Here is a 17,493-nt window from a genome sequence, read left to right as displayed (position 1 = left end):
CGCTCCCTGTGCTGCCCAACAGTAACTGATTTGACAGCCCGCAGCCCACCAGCTGTCCTCGGCATGCTCACAAGTGGTCCCGCCAATGCACTACACTTCCCAGAAGGCGTTGCCAGGGCAGCGCGAGGTTGCCATGGAAGCAGTGAAAAGCGGGCCCATGACGGTGCATAGAGTCTTCACCCGATTGGTCCCCCGGCGCCGAGGGGTGATGTCACATCCGCTCCCTTTCTGTTGTGGACGTAGTCGCTAAAACCTTGGCTACGCTCCGTTTCAACAGTCGCCGAGGCCGGAGCCCTGCATCCTGAGGTTGGGTGAGAAGAGGCCGTGGGCCTCGCTGGGTCGGGCCGGCGGGTGGAAGGGGCGCAGCGGAACTTCGGGCTCGGAGTCTCTGGGGAAGGGAGTAGGAAGACGGCGGTTGGGGGGGGGCCCTCTGTGCTCGCCGTAGCCACGCCTCCCCCGAGAGCTGACGTGCCCATTGGTCGGCTCTGGGCGGGCGGGTCGGTCCTGCAGGCCAATCAGTGGCGCCTCCCCTCCCCCCTCTGCCGAGCAGCCGCTCTGGCCGAGGGCTATATGGAGCGTGCGCGGCAGGCCGAGTGGGCTGAGCCTGGGAAGGAGGCGGAGCTCGGGCTGAGGGTCCCTTCCCTCGGAGAGTGGACAGTCAGAAGGGAAGATGACCTATGGAGGAAAGATACCCCCCCTTCCGCACCTGGGATGGGCGTCTGCCAGAGGCCCAGTGCACGGCGCACAGGAGGCGCACATCCAGGCCAGGGGGTCTGATTGTGGGGGCACAAAGCGCAGCGATGGCCCCATGGACCCCGGGGGTGGGGCGTGGCAGAGGAAGGGAGGGGGCAGGGAGGGAGAGCCCGAGCTGTCCAGAAGAAGGGGGCAGTGAGTGCCCAGGCCAAGGGGGTCAGGATGGCCTTCGAGAAGAGCCTCTGGGTTTAACAGTAAAGAGGGCTTGACGACCTTGGAAAGGACCTTTTCAGCGCAGTGGTGGAGATGAAAAGTCACATACAAGGGTTGCAGGAGGGCCTGTGTTCGTTCTGGGAAGCTGACTTGAAGGGGGAGCGGTGTGGTTCAGGAGGCAGCTGGGTCTGGTGATGGCTGGTTATTTTCAGTTTGGGAAAGGCTTGGCTGTGTTTGTAGGCGGCCTTGAAGGATCTCCTAGATAGGAGGGATTGGAGACTGGCGAGAAAGGGGCAAGCTCTGGGAGAAGAGGGGAGCCCAGCGGGGGCACGCGCCTAGCTGCTTTTTGCCTTTTCAGCCACGGTTTCTCGCTCTCCTGCCTCCATCTGGATTCTGTCCCTTCGTCTGCTTCTCCAGTCTCCTCTGCCCCCTCGTCTCCATCTTCCTCTCTCACCACTCTGCCCCTTCCCCCCTTTACTGCTTTCTGCGGCATCATCCCACTTCGCAGGAGAGCTTGGAAGGTCCTCTAATGATAATCCTTTAGCAGAGGAGGAGCCGGTGGCCCGAGAGGGGAGCGTCGTAGCCAGGGTCACAGCAGCCGGAAGCAGCGCAGCCTGCAGAGGCACCCAGTGCTGCTCCTGTGTGCGGAAGCCGGGCATTTTAGGGGAAATCCTTGCCCGTTGCCCCTCCTCTGCCCTGCATTCGTCCTTTTCCTCATTTAGCCATCTGAGGCTCCTTTAGAGATGTAGTCACCGCTCAACTTGGTGCTAGAAGTGATACGAGAGAGATCGCTTATCGATCGTCCCCAGACATTCACGTCACGCTTCAAGCTTTACAAAACGCTTTACAAAGCAAAAAACGTGTAGTAAAAGGAGTGAGATTGTCCCCACAGTCACACCAAGAGTAAGTAGTGGAGCCAGAATACCCTAGTAAATGAGTATGATCCCAGCGCTCTAGAGCGTTGGGCCAGATCTACTAAGGAAATTTAAAAACCTTGAAGTTGGAAGCTCAGCACCGGGCCTGGGTTGGGAGGTGTGGCTGGCCCGCCATCCACTGGAAAAAGAGCCGGAGGTATTAGAGAGGTGCAGTGTCTTACTAGTCAGGCATGTTCCTGGGATCGCAGCCTCGGGAATGAGGAGCTCCTCAGCCTTGGCCAGAGCACGTCTGAAATGGTCACTTCTGGACACCCATTCCTGGAGATGGAGAGGCCCTTGTGTGCTGAGGAGGGCAGCCAGCATAAACCCTTTAGACCAATCTGCATAAAGATCTTCACCTCTAAGGTGTTCTTTCCTGTCTTCCTCCCCCTCCCAATTACTTCTGATTCCTCACCTCACTTTTTTCTCATCTTTCCCCTCCATTCTCGAGTCCCTGGTTGTGTCCTGTTTCTGTGACAGACATGAAACACAGGTTTGTCCTGTGAGCTTCTCCCTGAATTGTGGAGTCTTAGTGGTTAGAACTGGAAGGGGTCCCAAAGAGCGTTAAAACAGGAAACCGAGGTCCTGAGGATAAGAGGGATCCAGCCCTAGTCGGCCAGCCAGTAGTAAGTCTGGGATTGGGGCCAAGGTCTTCTTTTGCCCCATGGGAAGTGCTTTCTACTTGCCACCTATCTGTTGCTTCACCTAGTGCTCATTCATTCATTGGTGAAGCCATTGGAGGTTCTTGCATGCTCATTGCGTTTCAGAAATGACTATCCCCTTCCTGGGCTTGGTCATTGGTCCTGAGGGTAGACCTCCTTCCCTCCCCTGGCTCTTTTCAGGGGAGTGCAGCCTCCCTCTGCCGCTTCCCGGTAACTGTGGCTCATCTGCCCACTGGTCATCTTGGACTATGACTGGATACAGGTACTGCTGCTCCCCCCTTCCCCTTCCTCTTCTGCTTCTGGTGTGGCCCCATTTCCTCCTCCCTTCTCACCTTCCTTCTGCCTCCAGGCTCCGCTCAGCTGCCACTCATCTTCATCCTCCACTTGCTCTATTGTGGGAGTGCCCTTCACCAACTCTCCATTCTACCCCAAAGCCCTGGTGGCACTTTCCCAGACTCCCACTGCCATAGGGCATCTCTCAAGAATCCATCTCCTCTGGGGCAGCTAGGTGGCACACTGGATAGAACACCGGCCCTGAAGTCAGAAGGACTGAGTTCAAATACGGCCTCAGACCAAACACTTGACACTTACTAGCTGGGCAAGTCACTTAACTGCCTAAAAATTAAAAAAAAAAAAAAGAATCCATCTCCTCCTTCCAGGTTCTGCTCAGGCACTTCCTCTCCCCCAACCTGTTAGTTAGTGTTTACTGGCTCTGCAAGGTAAGTGGAGTTACCCATGTGTTTTCATGTTGTGTACCCCCTGTAGAATAAAAGCTCCTGGAGGGCAGGCACGGTCTCCTCCTGGACTCTAGTCACAGCAGCGAGTCTGGTGCCTTTAATGAAATGATTGTAACTCCAGGAACAGGTTATAAGCTCTGGCTGAGGCCAGCCTCACTTAGATGTATGGGGTGTGTGGGGCTGGAGGCTGCAGGAGGGGGCCGGTATATTCCCATGGACCTTCCTTCCTTCCTAACTCTGCCTTCCTATGACTCTGTCCTTGCCCAGGACGAGGTCGAATTGGGCAGCAGAAGATGACCTCTGTGCTCCTTTACCTGGGACCCCACAGGTGAGTGAAAGCCCAGCTTAGCCCTTCCTGTGGATTCTGATTATCATTCTCTTAAGTGTAATTTTTAATTTTTGTCTTTATGCTGCATTCTTTGGCCTGTTCATTATTTCAGATGTCATTGTTTAGCATCCATTTTGGATAGCATCTTTCTTTTTTAGGAGTTTTGGTCTGTAAAAGATAATTGAATGGGATGTCCCAGTGAAGACTCCTCAGTGTAATGAAGGTTTGGGATAAGGCTGAGTGGGATGAGGGGTCCCGTGAAAACTTCTTAGAAGAATAAATGGAAATTGTATTAGACTCAAGGCAGCATAGCAGTCCGACAGGCCTAAGTTTCGGTTTACTAGAAATCACCTGATTTATGGGAATTCAACCCCAAGTACCCCCCCCACTTATGCCATTGTTCAGTAGTTAAAGTTTGCCAAGCCGGAAACTCCTGAAAAAGCCCCCCGCCCCCGTATTTCGTTGATGCACCTGTTGCTATATTTCAGTCGTGGTGACCTGGCTACACAGTACAGTGTCGAGCTTGACTGCACATCTTTAATTCCTTCTTTGGTATTACTTCAGCAAGCTAAGAAACATAGATATGTATATCGTGTTCATTGTTTTGTCTTCAGTTTCTATGGTACATTGAGACTATGAGCCAAATAGTGACCAGTTGGTGGGAGGGGGGAATTTGCCCATTAGGGTATATAATCAGGTCCTTTGCTTCTGTCTGTGTCTCCCCTCATCAGAGCATCCTGGTGGAGGGACACCCAAATCTTGAGGTTTGAAATAATAATAATAATAAATTAACTTTCTGTTTCTCCTTGGATACCTTTGTGTGTTCTTTAATTTGAGTGGCATCCCACACATAACCATGCCTTTCTGCATGGTTTATGAGGTCATTAATGTAACTTCCACGAGAATCTGGGCAACACATACACATTTGTTGAGATTCCCATTCAGAAATCATCATAGGGCCAGCAAGATCTTTGCCTTGAGCTTTTAGAACTACATCGGGAGGTGAGGCCATGCCAACTAGGTGCATGTGCCAGAGCACACATAAGGCCCAAGGCCAGGGAGATTGCTACATTCAGGCTTGAGGAGGGGACCGATGCCCACCTGAAGATTGTGCAGGAAGGAGATGGACAATATGGGGACTCCCATTGTGGGCAGAAGCCAGATCTCATTCCAGCAATGCCTTCCAGAGTCAGACGGCAGAGAGGAAAGGAACCCATCTAAGAGTGCAAGAGAGGCCAGTTTGGCCCCAACACGGGTCCCATCCAGAAACTAAGGCTGGAGATTTGAGCAAACATCAGAAAACTCTGAACACAACGAGAGGAAGGGAGGGCCCGTTAGGGACCAGACATTTTACCAAGTACCTCACAGATGTCTCGTTTGAGCCTGAGGCTGGTGCTGTTGTTATCCTCATTTTACAGGAGAAGAAACTGAGACAGACAAAGTGACTTGTATGGAGTCACACAGCTGGTGGCTGAGGCCAGATTTGAACTTGGGTCTTCCTAACTCCAAAATCAGCACTCTTCACTCTGCCACCTATGAAGACATACTATGAGGTAAGACACACCCCAGAAGTCAACTTAGAAGAAGAGAGTAGTTCTGCAAGTACAGGTAAAGCCCCAGAGAAATGATGACGACCCCAACAACCATAGGAGTGACTAAAGAAAAACATCAGGGCACACAAAGTGTGTCCCCAAAATCTTAGTGCCGTTTTGAGTCAATAGACATTAAGCCCCTACTATGTGAGATATGCTAAGCTCTGAGGATACAAAATGAGGCACAAGTCTGTCCTCAAGGTCCTTCCAGTGCAGTGGGGGAGTCTGAATGGAGGTTGAAGAATACTTTTATTACTTTCTTTTTCTTGCTTTTTTTTGTCTGTTTTCTTTTGCAGTATAGCTAATATGGAAGTGTTTTGCATAACTGTGCATATATAATCTGTGTAAAATTGTTTGCCATCTCAAGGAGGGGGCAAAGAAGGGAGGGAGGAAGAGAGAGAATACAGAACTCAAATTTTTTAAATGAATGTCAAAAATTTGTGTACATGTAATTGAGAACAATTAAAGAAAAATTAAATTTTAAAAAGTATATCTAATAGCAGGCTAAAGATTAGTGGAGATGGGACATCTGTGACTCAGTGTAATCTTACAGAAAACCTTCCAGCATTGTTCCATTAGGAATCATTCTAGCTCTTAGTTTTCTATAAAAGTATTTGGCTAAATTTAGAAAAGATCCACTTATTTCTGCGCTCTAGAGTGCTTTTAATATGATGGAGCCCTGTTTTGAGACAGGATTTTCCCGCCTATTGTCAGAATCAGCCCATTTTTCAATGATTTATGCTAATGACAGCAACACCACCATTTTATGGGACATTTGGCCATACTTTGTTGCTCCTAAGCGTTTGTAAAAAGACCCTCAGCTGGTGCGCCCACATCTGTTGCAGCGAATGAGAACTATTACAGTGAGTTTAGCGAGTCTCTGCAAAGGAAATCCATATATGCACCGACATCGAGTACTTCAGGCTTGCAGGCTGTTATCCTTGGCAAGCCTTTATACTTTGCCTTTTGGGATGGCATATCCCAAAATTTTCTTTCTTCACAGCATAGTCTTGTGTGATCCTAGCTGCAGTTCTTTGATACATTTGCTGGCTATTTGCAGCTTTTTTTTTTTTTAACTTTGAAGTTCTAAATTTTGGCTATGACATTCTAAAGTGTTTTCAAATTTAGTTTCTTTCAGGAGGTAATTACTTTCCTAGTAACTCTCCATTTTCCATCAACAGCGCTGCTTTGTTTTAAATCCATGGAATATCAGGCCCTTCCCCCTGCTTTTCAGCTTCCTTTCAGGTGTTGTCTCCTCCCATTAGATTGTAAACTCCTTGAGGGCAGGACTGTCTTTTTCTTGAGTCTCCAGTGCTAACTAAGCACACTACCTTGTACATATTAGATGCTTAATGTTTACTGAAATGAATTGATTGGTGAGTTCTTTCAGTTTTCATTTTGCCTTCTTTTTCTTATAGGTCTAGGTAGTTTTCCATAGCAGGTGCTTAACAAATATTTGTTGACTGATTAACTCATTGAAATATAGTACCCAGGTTTTCATTTGGTGACAGTTTTCTGGGAATATAGTGATTCTTAGATGACCTCTCCTTGGCCCATTTTCCAGTTGTTTTTATAATAGAAGGTGCTTCCAAAGTCTTATGTGCAACTTCTCCCCATCATGTACTCGTCTACTGAGTGGCACTGATCTCTCCTGGACTGTCTACAAACAAAACACTCTGCCTGTCAACTCTGGCTGAACTCCATGCCTGGAATGCTCTCCTTCCTCCACTTCCCTGGCTTCCTTTTAAGTCCCAACTAAAAATCCCATCCTCTACAGGGAGCCTTCTCCAACCCTCTTAATGCCAGTGCCTTCCCTCTCCTAGTTATTTTCTATTCATCCTGTATAGAGCTTGTTTGTATACATTTGTTTGCATGTTTGTGATATTTTTAGTCACCTTTCAACGTAATTCCAAATTCATTTCCATAATGGTTAGACCAATTCCCAGATTCACCAGCCAATTTGTGAGACTGCCTCCATAATGCCTGTAATATTGCATATTTCTGCATTGCCATCTTTGCCAATTTTCTTGGTGAGAGATAAAACTTCAGGGTTGTTCTAACGTATATCTTTCTTATTAGTAGTAATTTGGAGCAATTGTCTGAATATCAGTTAATTGCTTACAGTTTTATTGAGTGATTTTTGCATCTTTTGACCATGTATCTATTCAGGAATAGCCCTTGGATTTACATTTTTTACTTATTTCATATAAATCTTGAGATCATCAGAGATATGTGGCACAAAGATTTTTTTTTCCAATCAAACTATTCCTTTTTCCCTCTGCTGCATTTCCATGTAAGACTTTTTAATTTCACATAATCAAAATTACATATTTTGTCTTTTCTGACACCTTATTTGTGGTGTTTGGTTAAGAATTTCCCCCTGGTGAACTGATTTAATCACTCTGGAGAGCAATTTGGAACTAAGCCCAAAGGGCTATGAAACTTCACACCCTTTAACCCAGCAATAGCACTTCTAGGGCTGTATCCCAAAGAGATCATACAAATGGAAAAAGGACCCACATGTACAAAAATATTTATAGTAGTTCTTTTTGTGGTAGTCAAGAATTGGAAATCGAGGGGATGCCCATCAGTTGGGGAATGCTGAACAAGCTATGGTATATGAATGTAATGGAATACTGTTGTGCTATAAGAAATGATGAGTGCACAGACTTCAGAAAAACCTGGAAAGACTTATATGAACTGATGCAGAGTGAAGTGAGCAGAACCAGGAGACTATTGCATATAGTAACAGCCACATTGTGCGGTGACTGACTTTGATAGACTTAGCTCTTCTCAGCAATGCAAGGATCTAAGACATCTCCAAGACTCATGATGGAAAAAGCTATCCACATCCAGAGAAAGAACCACGGAGTCTGAATGCAGGTGGAAGCAGATTATTTGCTGTCCTTTTCTTTTGTTGTTTTGTTTCGATTCTTCTTTCTTGTGGTTCCTCCCATTGGTTCTAATTCTTCTTTACATCATGACTGATGTGAAAATATGCTTAATATGAATGTATAAGTAGAGTATCAGATTGCACACCATCTTGGGGAGGAGGGAGAAAATTTGAAACTCAAAATCTTATGGAAATGAATGTTGAAAACTAAAAATTAATAAATAAATTGTTTAATTAAAAAAAATTAATTCCCCCCCCCCCCCGAATGCTCTTTCAATTCTCATCCTCCTTGATCTCTCAGCTGCTTTTGACAACATTGACCAGCCTTTCCTTTTGGATAGTCTGTTCTCCATTGCCTTTAAGTGATACTGCTCATAATGTGACCTTCACTCTGACCAGTTATCCTTAGGCTCCCTCTAATAAGTTTCTGTATTTGAACTCAGGTCCTGCTGACTCCAGGGCCGGTTCTCTATCCACTGCACCACCTTTGTTTCCTCTTTCTGGTGGTTCCTCCTATTGGTTCTAATTCTTCCTTACAACATAATTTATGTGAAGATATGTTGGGGGCAGCTAAGTGGCACAGTGGACAGAGTACCGGCCCTGGAGTCAGGAGGTCCTGAGTTCAAATCTGGCCTCAGACACATAATACTCACTAGCTGTGTGCCTCTGGGCAAGTTACTTAACCCGATTGCCTCACACACAAAAAAAAAGAAAAGAAAAAAAGAAAATATGTTTAATAGGAATATATATGTATAGCCTATATCAGATTGTGTGCCATCTTGGGGAGGGAGGGAAAGAAAAAATTAAAACTCAAAAGCTCATGGAAGTGTTTGTTGATAAATCTAAATTAATTAATTAAATTAAAATTAATTAAAAATTTAAAATAATTAAATTAATTTTACATTTTAAATTAATTTTTAAAAAGTCAGAGTAGGCAAATGGTAGGTGTTCAATATATGTTTGATTAATTGACTTAATGAGAGTAGACTGTAACTCCAAAGAATCAGTCTCTGGTTCAGAAGAGACCCTAGAACCCCGATACAAAATGGATTTATATAAACCATCTTGACAAATTATGACCTATTAGGATTTTTATAGCCTAGACAGAGAACCTGAGCAAGGCATTAAAAGAGAGATTGAGAGCCAGCCAACCTGTGCAAACCACATGTCTACCAGTGCTAAAGGACTTGGACTGCTAGCTCAGGGTGTAGAACACCCCCTGGTGGTTCATTCAGACTTTGCAGTGTTAGAAGTTCCCATCCCTAGTGCCAAGGGAAAGCAGGTACACTGGAGAAAAGGAGGAAAAAGCCCATGTTATATTGTAAATTGAAGAGGTTGGACAACATCCATACGGAATAACTGTACTTTCCTATCACCAGCATTTTACTCCCACTATTTCCACTTCCTGGAGTACCTTTCTCTCTCCTTTTCACCCAGTTAAACTCAACCCAACCTTCCTGATCCTTGACCCTTCCTGACAATTTCCCAGACCACTCCAACCCACGGTGATATCTGTATCCTCTGCAGTTCTCTAGCACTTTCTGTCATTTAGTCAATTTAGCATTCAATCTTACAATGCTGCTATGGTCTCTTGTATTTGCTACACTAAAAAGCCAATTACTTCATATCATTATTTAGCTATTCACATATTAGTTTCTTGTTTCTGAGATGAGATTCTAAGTTCCTTGAGAAATTGATTCCTCTTTGCCCCCCCCCCACATGAACTGCTAACACCACTAGTGCCTTGGGTAAAATAGGTGTTCAGGGAACATTAGCTAATTATTTAATTGATCCTGCTTCCCTAAGGGGGAATTATGAAAAGGGCCAAAGTAAAATATATGACAGAATGTTTAAGAGAGAAATAATTGACCTAGAGTCCAGCTTAATTAAAAAAATTTCTGTATTCTATAAGTTCTTTTCTCTCTAACCTGTTGGTGGTCTCTTTAGAACCCACTGGTTAAGTCACACTCTGTCTGCAAATATTTCCTAATCTACGTAGGATCCCATATATAAAACTGAGACTTGCTAGGTCACCTACAACAAAGGTGTGAAACACCTTTTGGGCTACATGTGACCTACAACACTTGGGACCCACAACACTCCCAAGCTGGCTCAAACTAGATTAAACTATAATGGAGAATATTTAACAAAATAAATACAAATACAATAAAGCATTGATAATGTTAATATGTGGTTATCTAAGTCAATACATGGCCTGCAGAGCTCCCTCTGTACAGTTTAGTTGTGTTATTTCTATTTGAGTTTGACACCATTCATCTAGGTCAAATCCCCCCCCCCATCTCCCATCAATAGATAAAGATTGAGGTCCAGAAAGATCCACTTGCACAAAAGTCTATGGTCTATACAGCAGGACTGGGATTCAAACCTGTTTTCCAACTTCACGCCCAACATTCCTCCCACAACTTCCCTATTCTGGTTTCATTTGTGTCCATACTCAGCACTGACTCCGTGGTCTGCTTTGTTCATCATTCACTAATGGTTCAGTTGTTTCTATCACGTCCAACTCTTCATGACCCCATTTGGGGTTTTCTTGGGAAAGATACTGGAGTGGTTTGCATTTCCTGAACTGAGGCAAACAGGGTGAAGTGACTTACCCAGGGTCACACAGCTAGTAAGTGCCTGAAGCTAGATTTGAACTCAGGAAGGTGAGTCTTCCTGACTTCAGGCCCAGCACTCTATCCAGTGTGCCATCTAGCTGCCTACATTCACTAATTACTACCTTTGAATCTTGTAGGCCTCAAACAGAAAATTTTAGTATCTAGACAATTTCCACTGTCCAATTCCTTAGCTTTTTCTGGGCCTGCTGACTGTATGTTAGAAAAGTCACGAAACTGGCCTATTTCACCCCCTGTAAATTCATGGTACATAACTTCAGCTGGACACAACCAGTACAAGCTCAACTCATGGGTCACTTGCTATTGGAATCCTTTCCTAATCCTACCAGTTATTTTCCTTCCTCAGGTTATTTTCTTATGTAAACCCTAGTAAAAGGTAGGTTCCTGTAAGTTTGGGATTGGTTTTTTGGGGGGTTTGATTTTTTTTATTTTTTGTCTTTGCATTCCCTGGGCATAGTGACTTACATATAGTAGGAATTTAATAAATGTTTAGCTAACAGTATTAAACAATTTCAATAGACTGCTGAAGAACTAATTGAAAGGAACAGATCCAAGCTGAATCATTAGCAGACTAACTGTTCCAGAGTATACATGTGGGCGAGGGTCCAAGGGGATAAAAAAAAGGAATGGCTTTTCTTCAGTGACCAAGGTAAGATGATACTTGACAATTTTCAGAATTTTTAAAATAGCAGAGCTCAGGAAGTGGGCTTCCATGTGAATGCCCCCAATTTCTTCAGTAATTATGACTCTAAATTGGGTGTTGTAAGTTTGGGGGTTGTGATTGGGAAGTGTTTTGGGATTTGAGGAGGAAAATGTTTGAAATAGCCACTATAACATAATATATAAAGTACATATGCTACAATCTACAATAGAGGGGTCTGCTTCATTTATAGCAAGGGTAAACAAACTATGGCCCACCACCTATTTTTCACAGCCTGTGAGCTAAGAATGATTTTGTTGAAAGGTTTTTCTTAAAATACAGGGGGGTCTAAAACTATGTGGGCCAGATTTGACCTTTGGGATGTAGTTTGCTAACCACTGATCCATAGGGTTTCCCTTGAATTTCAATGCTCAAATTTTCAGCAAAGGCTGGTATCATTGGTCAGGTCCACCTCAGGCTGGTCCTTTCATAGCTTAAGTCTAATGCTAAAACAAAATGAGACTTGTAGTTCCCTCAGCAAGTCACAAAAGGTTTACTTAGCCACTAGCTGAGGAAGGATATTCTATAGGGTGTTCAGAACTGATTCAACTGAATTCAGCTTCCTGGTGTTGATCATGCTATTGGTTCAAAGTCAGAAACCTCTGAAAGGGAGGCGAAGCTCCTCCTGGGCTTTGTATGAGGGTGACCAGGAAGCTATGCCAATGACCTGAACCAGTATCCTTAGGCATTCCAGACTAGGGGAGTGTTTCAGTAACTCTTAAGGAAAAGAACTGATATAACATGCATGGGGTAAGGCTTTAAGAAAAGCTAGTATAGATGACATGGCAGTCCCCAGGAAATATCATCCCTACCACAGATAGTAATCTGGCTGAAATGCTTCTCACTTTTTTGAAGTTCATGAGACCTCCCCACATGAACTATTAGATGATGAATTACTTTCATGTTTTGGCTCTCCATCTTCACTATATGAATACAGTTTTTAATCCTTACTTCAAAATGGTGCTGAGTGTTTTCTCTGGAGCAAAGCCTTTCCCAGACCATTAAATCCACAAAGTTTCTTTCCAGAATGTATTCTCTAATGCTCTGGAGTCAGAAAACCTAGGTCCAAATCCTGCAGTAACGTTAGTGTGACCGCGGGCAAGTTGTTTGATTCCCTGGGCTTCCATTTCTTTATCTATGAAATGAAGGATCTGTGCTACATAGAGTACGCGCTCTTCATAGGTGAAATGCCACCACATGTCCATCATATTGTTAAGGTCTGTCCAGTATGAACTGTCTTGCTCCATAAGCCCTTCACCCCAACTGACAGCCATCCTATATTGAATACATTCCATATGAATTTTCTTTTGTAATTTAAGATCTGACCTGCCCCTGGCAGCATTCCCATAAGCAGCTTCTCACCAGAGTGAATTCTTTGAAATATAGTTAAGATGTGACCTCACAAAGTATTTTCCATGTTTATTAAATCTACAAGGTTTCTAAAAAATATGACTATAAAAATTTAGAAAGGAGTTTGATTAAGAAGCACTCCCTCCCACATTTTACTTCTTTCCAGCATGAATTCTCTTATGCTTACTGAGTTGTGTGAACAGGCATTAGACTCAGTTCCCCCACCCTCCACATTTAACAATTATAATTTTCTTTCTAGTATGAAGCCCATGATATTTTTAAAGTTCTCAACCATGACTAAAAGCCTTCCCATATTCATTATACTCAAGGCTCCTCTCCAGTATGAATTCTCTGGTGTTCCATAATAGAGGTACTCAAAGGGAAGACCTCACATTCATCATATTTATAATCTAGCCAGTATGAACCCTTTCATGTTGAATAAGTTTTATCTTCTCACTGAAGGCCTTCCCACATTCATTACATGTATAAAGTTTCTTAGAAGCATGAATTGTTTGATGTTGACTAAGTTTTCCTTTTATTCGGAAGGCCTTCCCACATTCATTACACTCATAAGGTTTCTCACCAGTATGAATTCTTTGATGTTGAATAAGTCTAACCTTTCGGGTGAATGCCTTCCCACACTCATTACATTCATAAGGTTTCTCACCAGTATGAATTATCTGATGTTGATTAAGCTGTCCTTTAAGTCGGAAAGCCTTTCCACATTCATCACATTCATATGGTTTCTCACCAGTATGAATTCTCTGATGTTGAATAAGTCTTATCTTCCGGCTGAAGGCCTTTCCACATTCACTACATTCATAAGGTTTCTCACCAGTATGAACTGTCTGATGTTGACTAAGTTGTCCTTTTAGTTGGAAAGCTTTTCCACATTCATTACATTCATAAGGTTTTTCACCAGTATGACTTCTCTGGTGTTTAGTAAGAGCTATGCTCCAGTAGAAAGCCTTCCCACATTCACTGCATTCATAAGGTTTCTCACCAGTATGAACTCTCTGGTGTTTATTAAGAGCTGCACTCCAGCGGAAGGCCTTTCCACATTCACTGCATTCATAAGGTTTCTCACCAGTGTGAATTCTCTGATGGAGAGTAAGAGCAGCACTCCAGTAAAAGGCCTTTCCACAGTCATGACATTCATAAGGCTTTTCACCTGTATGCACTCTCTGATGTTTGTTAAGAGCTGTGCTCCATCGGAAAGCCTTCCCACAGTCATGACATTCGTAAGGTTTCTCCCCAGTATGAATTCGCTGATGTTTAGTAAGAGCTGTACTCCAGTAAAAGGCCTTCCCACAGTCATGACATTCATAAGGTTTCTCCCCAGTATGAATTCTCTCATGTTCAATAAGGTTTGATCGATTGCAGAAGGCTTTCCCACACTCATTACATATATAAGGTTTCTCGCCAGTATGAATTCTCCTGTGTTTAGTGAGAGCTGTACTCCATCTGAAGGTCTTTCCACATTCATTACATGTAGAAGGTTTCTTACCAGCATGAATTCTTTGATGTTTAATAAGAGCCGTATTCCAGCAGAAGGCCTTACCACATTCATTACAGTCAAAAGGTTTCTCACTAGTATGGATTCTCTCATGTCCAGTAAGGCTTGACGGCCTGCAGGAGGATCTCCCACATTTATCACATTCATAAGGTTTCTCACAATTGGGAATTGTTTGTTGCTGGTCACTTTCATAATGTTTCTCTCCATGATGAATTCTCTGGTGTTGAGTAAGTTTTGTGTTCTGGCTACAGGTTGTCTCATCTTCATTACATTCATAAGGTTTCTTACCCATATGAATTCTCTGATGTTTGGTAAGAGCTGACCTCCTTGGGAAGGTCTGCCCACATTCATTACATTCATAAGGTTTCTCACCGGTATGAATTCTCTCATGTTCATTAAGGTTAGAACGCCTGCAGAAAGTCTTGCCACATTCATTACACTTATAGGGCTTCTCTCCAGTATGAATTCTCTGATGTTCATTAAGCTGGTCTTTCAGTCGGAAGGCCTTTCCACATTGATTGCATTCATATGGTTTCTCCCCAGAATGAACTGTGTGATGTTTAGTAAGTCCTGCCTGCTGGGAGAACTCTTTACCACATTCATTACATTCATAAGGTTTCTTTCCAGTATGACTTCTCTGCTGTTGAATAAGTCCTCTCTTCTGATGGAATACTTTCCCACATTCATTACATCCATAACATTTTTCATTAGCATGGCTTGTCTGATGGTGAGTAAGAGCTAACTTCCACTGGAAAGTTTGCCTACATTTATTAAATTCATAAAGTTTCCCTCCAGTATGAACTGACTGATGCTTAGTAAGTTCTGCCCTCTGATTGAAGCCCTCCCTACATATATTACATTCATAAGGTTTCTTTCCTAGATCAGTTCTTTGATGCTGAGTAAACCAAGTTGTCAGTCTATCAGCCCTCCCAGATATGTTATATTTATGAGGTTTTCCTCCACAGTGAATTGTTTGATGTTCAGTCAGCCCTGTGCTCTGATGGAAAGTATCCCCACATTCATTAAATTCAAAAAGCCTTTCTCCAGTATATATTTTACAATTTTCAGTAAGGCCTGAATCATACCTCGAAATTTTCTTGCTTTCATTACAGTTAGAAAAGGTTTTCTTTGAGCACATTCCGTTCCATTTTCTTATATCTGCATACTGTCTGAAGCTCGTTTTGTGTGTGTCACACATACTGAGACTCTTTCCTACTCTTGGCTGCGGGAAAAGCACTAGCCCAGGATTAAAGACTCTACCATGCCTATTACGTTCTTGGTTTCTTGATATGCCAGCAAGTTTCTTTCGCGTGGTTTTGACTGGCCAGAAATGTTTCTCCCTGGAGTCTTTTTGCCTCTCTAAGCTGGCATCCCATTCCCGGGCTTTTCTCAACTTGGAGAAAAAGGAACCATCCATTACAAGTCTTTCCAGTGATGTTTCTTCCACTGAAATGTCCAGATTTTGAGATGATTCCATTGATTCTTGCTGAGTCTTCCAATCTGAAAGAAATGAAAAATGTAAATAATTATAGTCCTGGATCAACATATTTCTGTGTATCCACTAAAAAATTTTATTTAACCAGATTTTTCAGCAAATTTTCTTCCAGCAGCTCATATCAAAGTCCCCATTAGTTTTGTTCTTGGGTTGATACAACATGAGACTACTGTATGCATATACTTTTAGGTCTTCCTTATGTGGTACATGCCATTGACCAACTTTTCTGTCTTTTAAAACTAATAGCAAGTAGTTTTCATGCCTGCTTTACAGGATAATCTTGAGTTACTGCAATGCTAGATTCTTTATCATCCCTAGCTTTACAGATGATTCCTTTTAGTGCTCTCAACCTTTCATTTCACTATATTAATTTGATATGTTTTTACCCAGCATTCCCTTTGTAATTAGATTGGCATAGCTTTAAATTCACAAATTAACTTAAGTAGTACTGTCATTTTTATCAGGTTGGCATAATCTATCCATGAACACTGAATGTCCAAATGATGTGTCTGTAATGTATGAATCTAATGAACAAGCTAGTTTTCAGAAACTAAAATCGGGAGGCCAGGGAAGAAAGTTATTAAGTGCCTCCTATGTGCCAGGCGCTGTGCCGCGCATTTTACAAACATCATCTAATCTGATCTTTGCAACAATCTGAAGAGGTGGGCATTACTATTACCTCCATTTTACAGATGAGGAAACTGAGGCAGAGAGAGGTTAAGTTACTTGTTCAGAATTAGACAGATAGTAAGAGTCTGAGCCCAGATGTGAACTCAGATCTTCCTGACTGCAGGTCCAGAGCTCTGTCCACTGCACCACCTACCTGCCTTACCCAAGTAAAAGACTTCCTGACAACTGCATTAGACTAAACAGAAATGGATGATTCTGAGAAAACAAGAAATAGTAAAACAAAACCAACAGACTGAAAAAACAGAAGAAAATATAAGGTAATTTATATTAAAAAGTGATGCAAGCATCAAAGAAGAAAAAAAAAAACTGAAGAATCATTATGCTTCCAGAAAACCATGACCAAAAAAATAGAGTCTAGATATTGTATTTCAAGAAATCATAAAACTGCCCAGAAATACTGGAACCAGAGAGCAGAATCTACCAGCCTCCTCCTAAACAAACAAAACCCCCCACCCAAATTCCCCAATAACATCACGGCCAAAAAACAGAGCATCCAGGTCAAAGAAAAAATATTGCAAGCATTCAGAAAGAAAGAAAAAATTCAAGGATGAAGAAACCACAGGAGGGATTGTATAAGATTTGGCTGATATTAAATAGGAGAATAGAGCTTGGAATATTCTAAAATGCGAAAGATTTAAGCGTACAACAACTATGAGTAACCAACCTAGCAAAACTGAATGTAACGCTACAGGGGGAACCATACCATCGATGAAATAGAAGACCTCCAAGCAATCCTAGTGTAAAAACCAGGAGTATAAACTATTTTGTCCAATTATGCACTAATAAAAATGACAAATTAAATGGATGAATATTTACAAATTAAATGCCCAGATTAAAAGATCAAAAAGTAGAGAATTTAAATAACCAAAACTTAGAAAAAGAAATTGAACAAGCCACAAAAGAACTCCTAAAACAAAAAACCTGTGAATTTTTTTTTTAGGCAGTTGGGGTTAAGTGACTTGCCCAGGGTCACACAGCTAGCTATTAAGTGTCATGTTTGGTCTGAGGCCAGATTTGAACTCAGGTCCTCCTGACTTCAGGGCTGGTGCTCTATCCACTGTGCCACCTAGCTGC

The 17,493-nt window shown here is 42.9% G+C and overlaps 1 protein-coding gene and 1 long non-coding RNA gene across 6 annotated transcripts in view; one reads left to right on the top strand and one right to left on the bottom strand.

The window, feature by feature from the left end:
* Positions 1–217: 217 nt before the first annotated feature.
* Positions 218–17,493, top strand: part of LOC110201801 (uncharacterized) — a 24,758-nt gene continuing 7,482 nt past the window's right edge. Inside the window, exons 1-4 of one of the 5 annotated variants that reach the window (XR_013485635.1) lie at positions 218–306; positions 3,487–3,547; positions 4,966–5,100; positions 11,188–11,317. This is a non-coding gene — a long non-coding RNA (uncharacterized LOC110201801). The other 4 variants (XR_013485634.1, XR_002322571.2, XR_013485636.1 and 1 more) reach the window with 4 other exon arrangements.
* The window catches only part of LOC110201736 (uncharacterized), a 20,350-nt gene continuing 15,631 nt past the window's right edge, over positions 12,775–17,493 (bottom strand). Inside the window, exon 5 of the mRNA XM_020977580.2 lies at positions 12,775–15,734. Coding sequence (XP_020833239.1) covers positions 13,129–15,734 — 2,606 coding nt within the window. The 3' untranslated portion in view covers positions 12,775–13,128. The remainder of the gene's footprint in view (positions 15,735–17,493) is intronic.

The sequence above is a fragment of the Phascolarctos cinereus genome, unplaced genomic scaffold (genome assembly GCF_003287225.1).
Source record: "Phascolarctos cinereus isolate Bilbo 61053 unplaced genomic scaffold, phaCin_HiC Scaffold_4;HRSCAF=312, whole genome shotgun sequence".
Taxonomy (NCBI): Eukaryota; Metazoa; Chordata; class Mammalia; order Diprotodontia; family Phascolarctidae; genus Phascolarctos; species Phascolarctos cinereus.
Note: the sequence above shows the minus strand (reverse complement) of the source record. Positions and strands in the feature narration are given on the sequence as shown.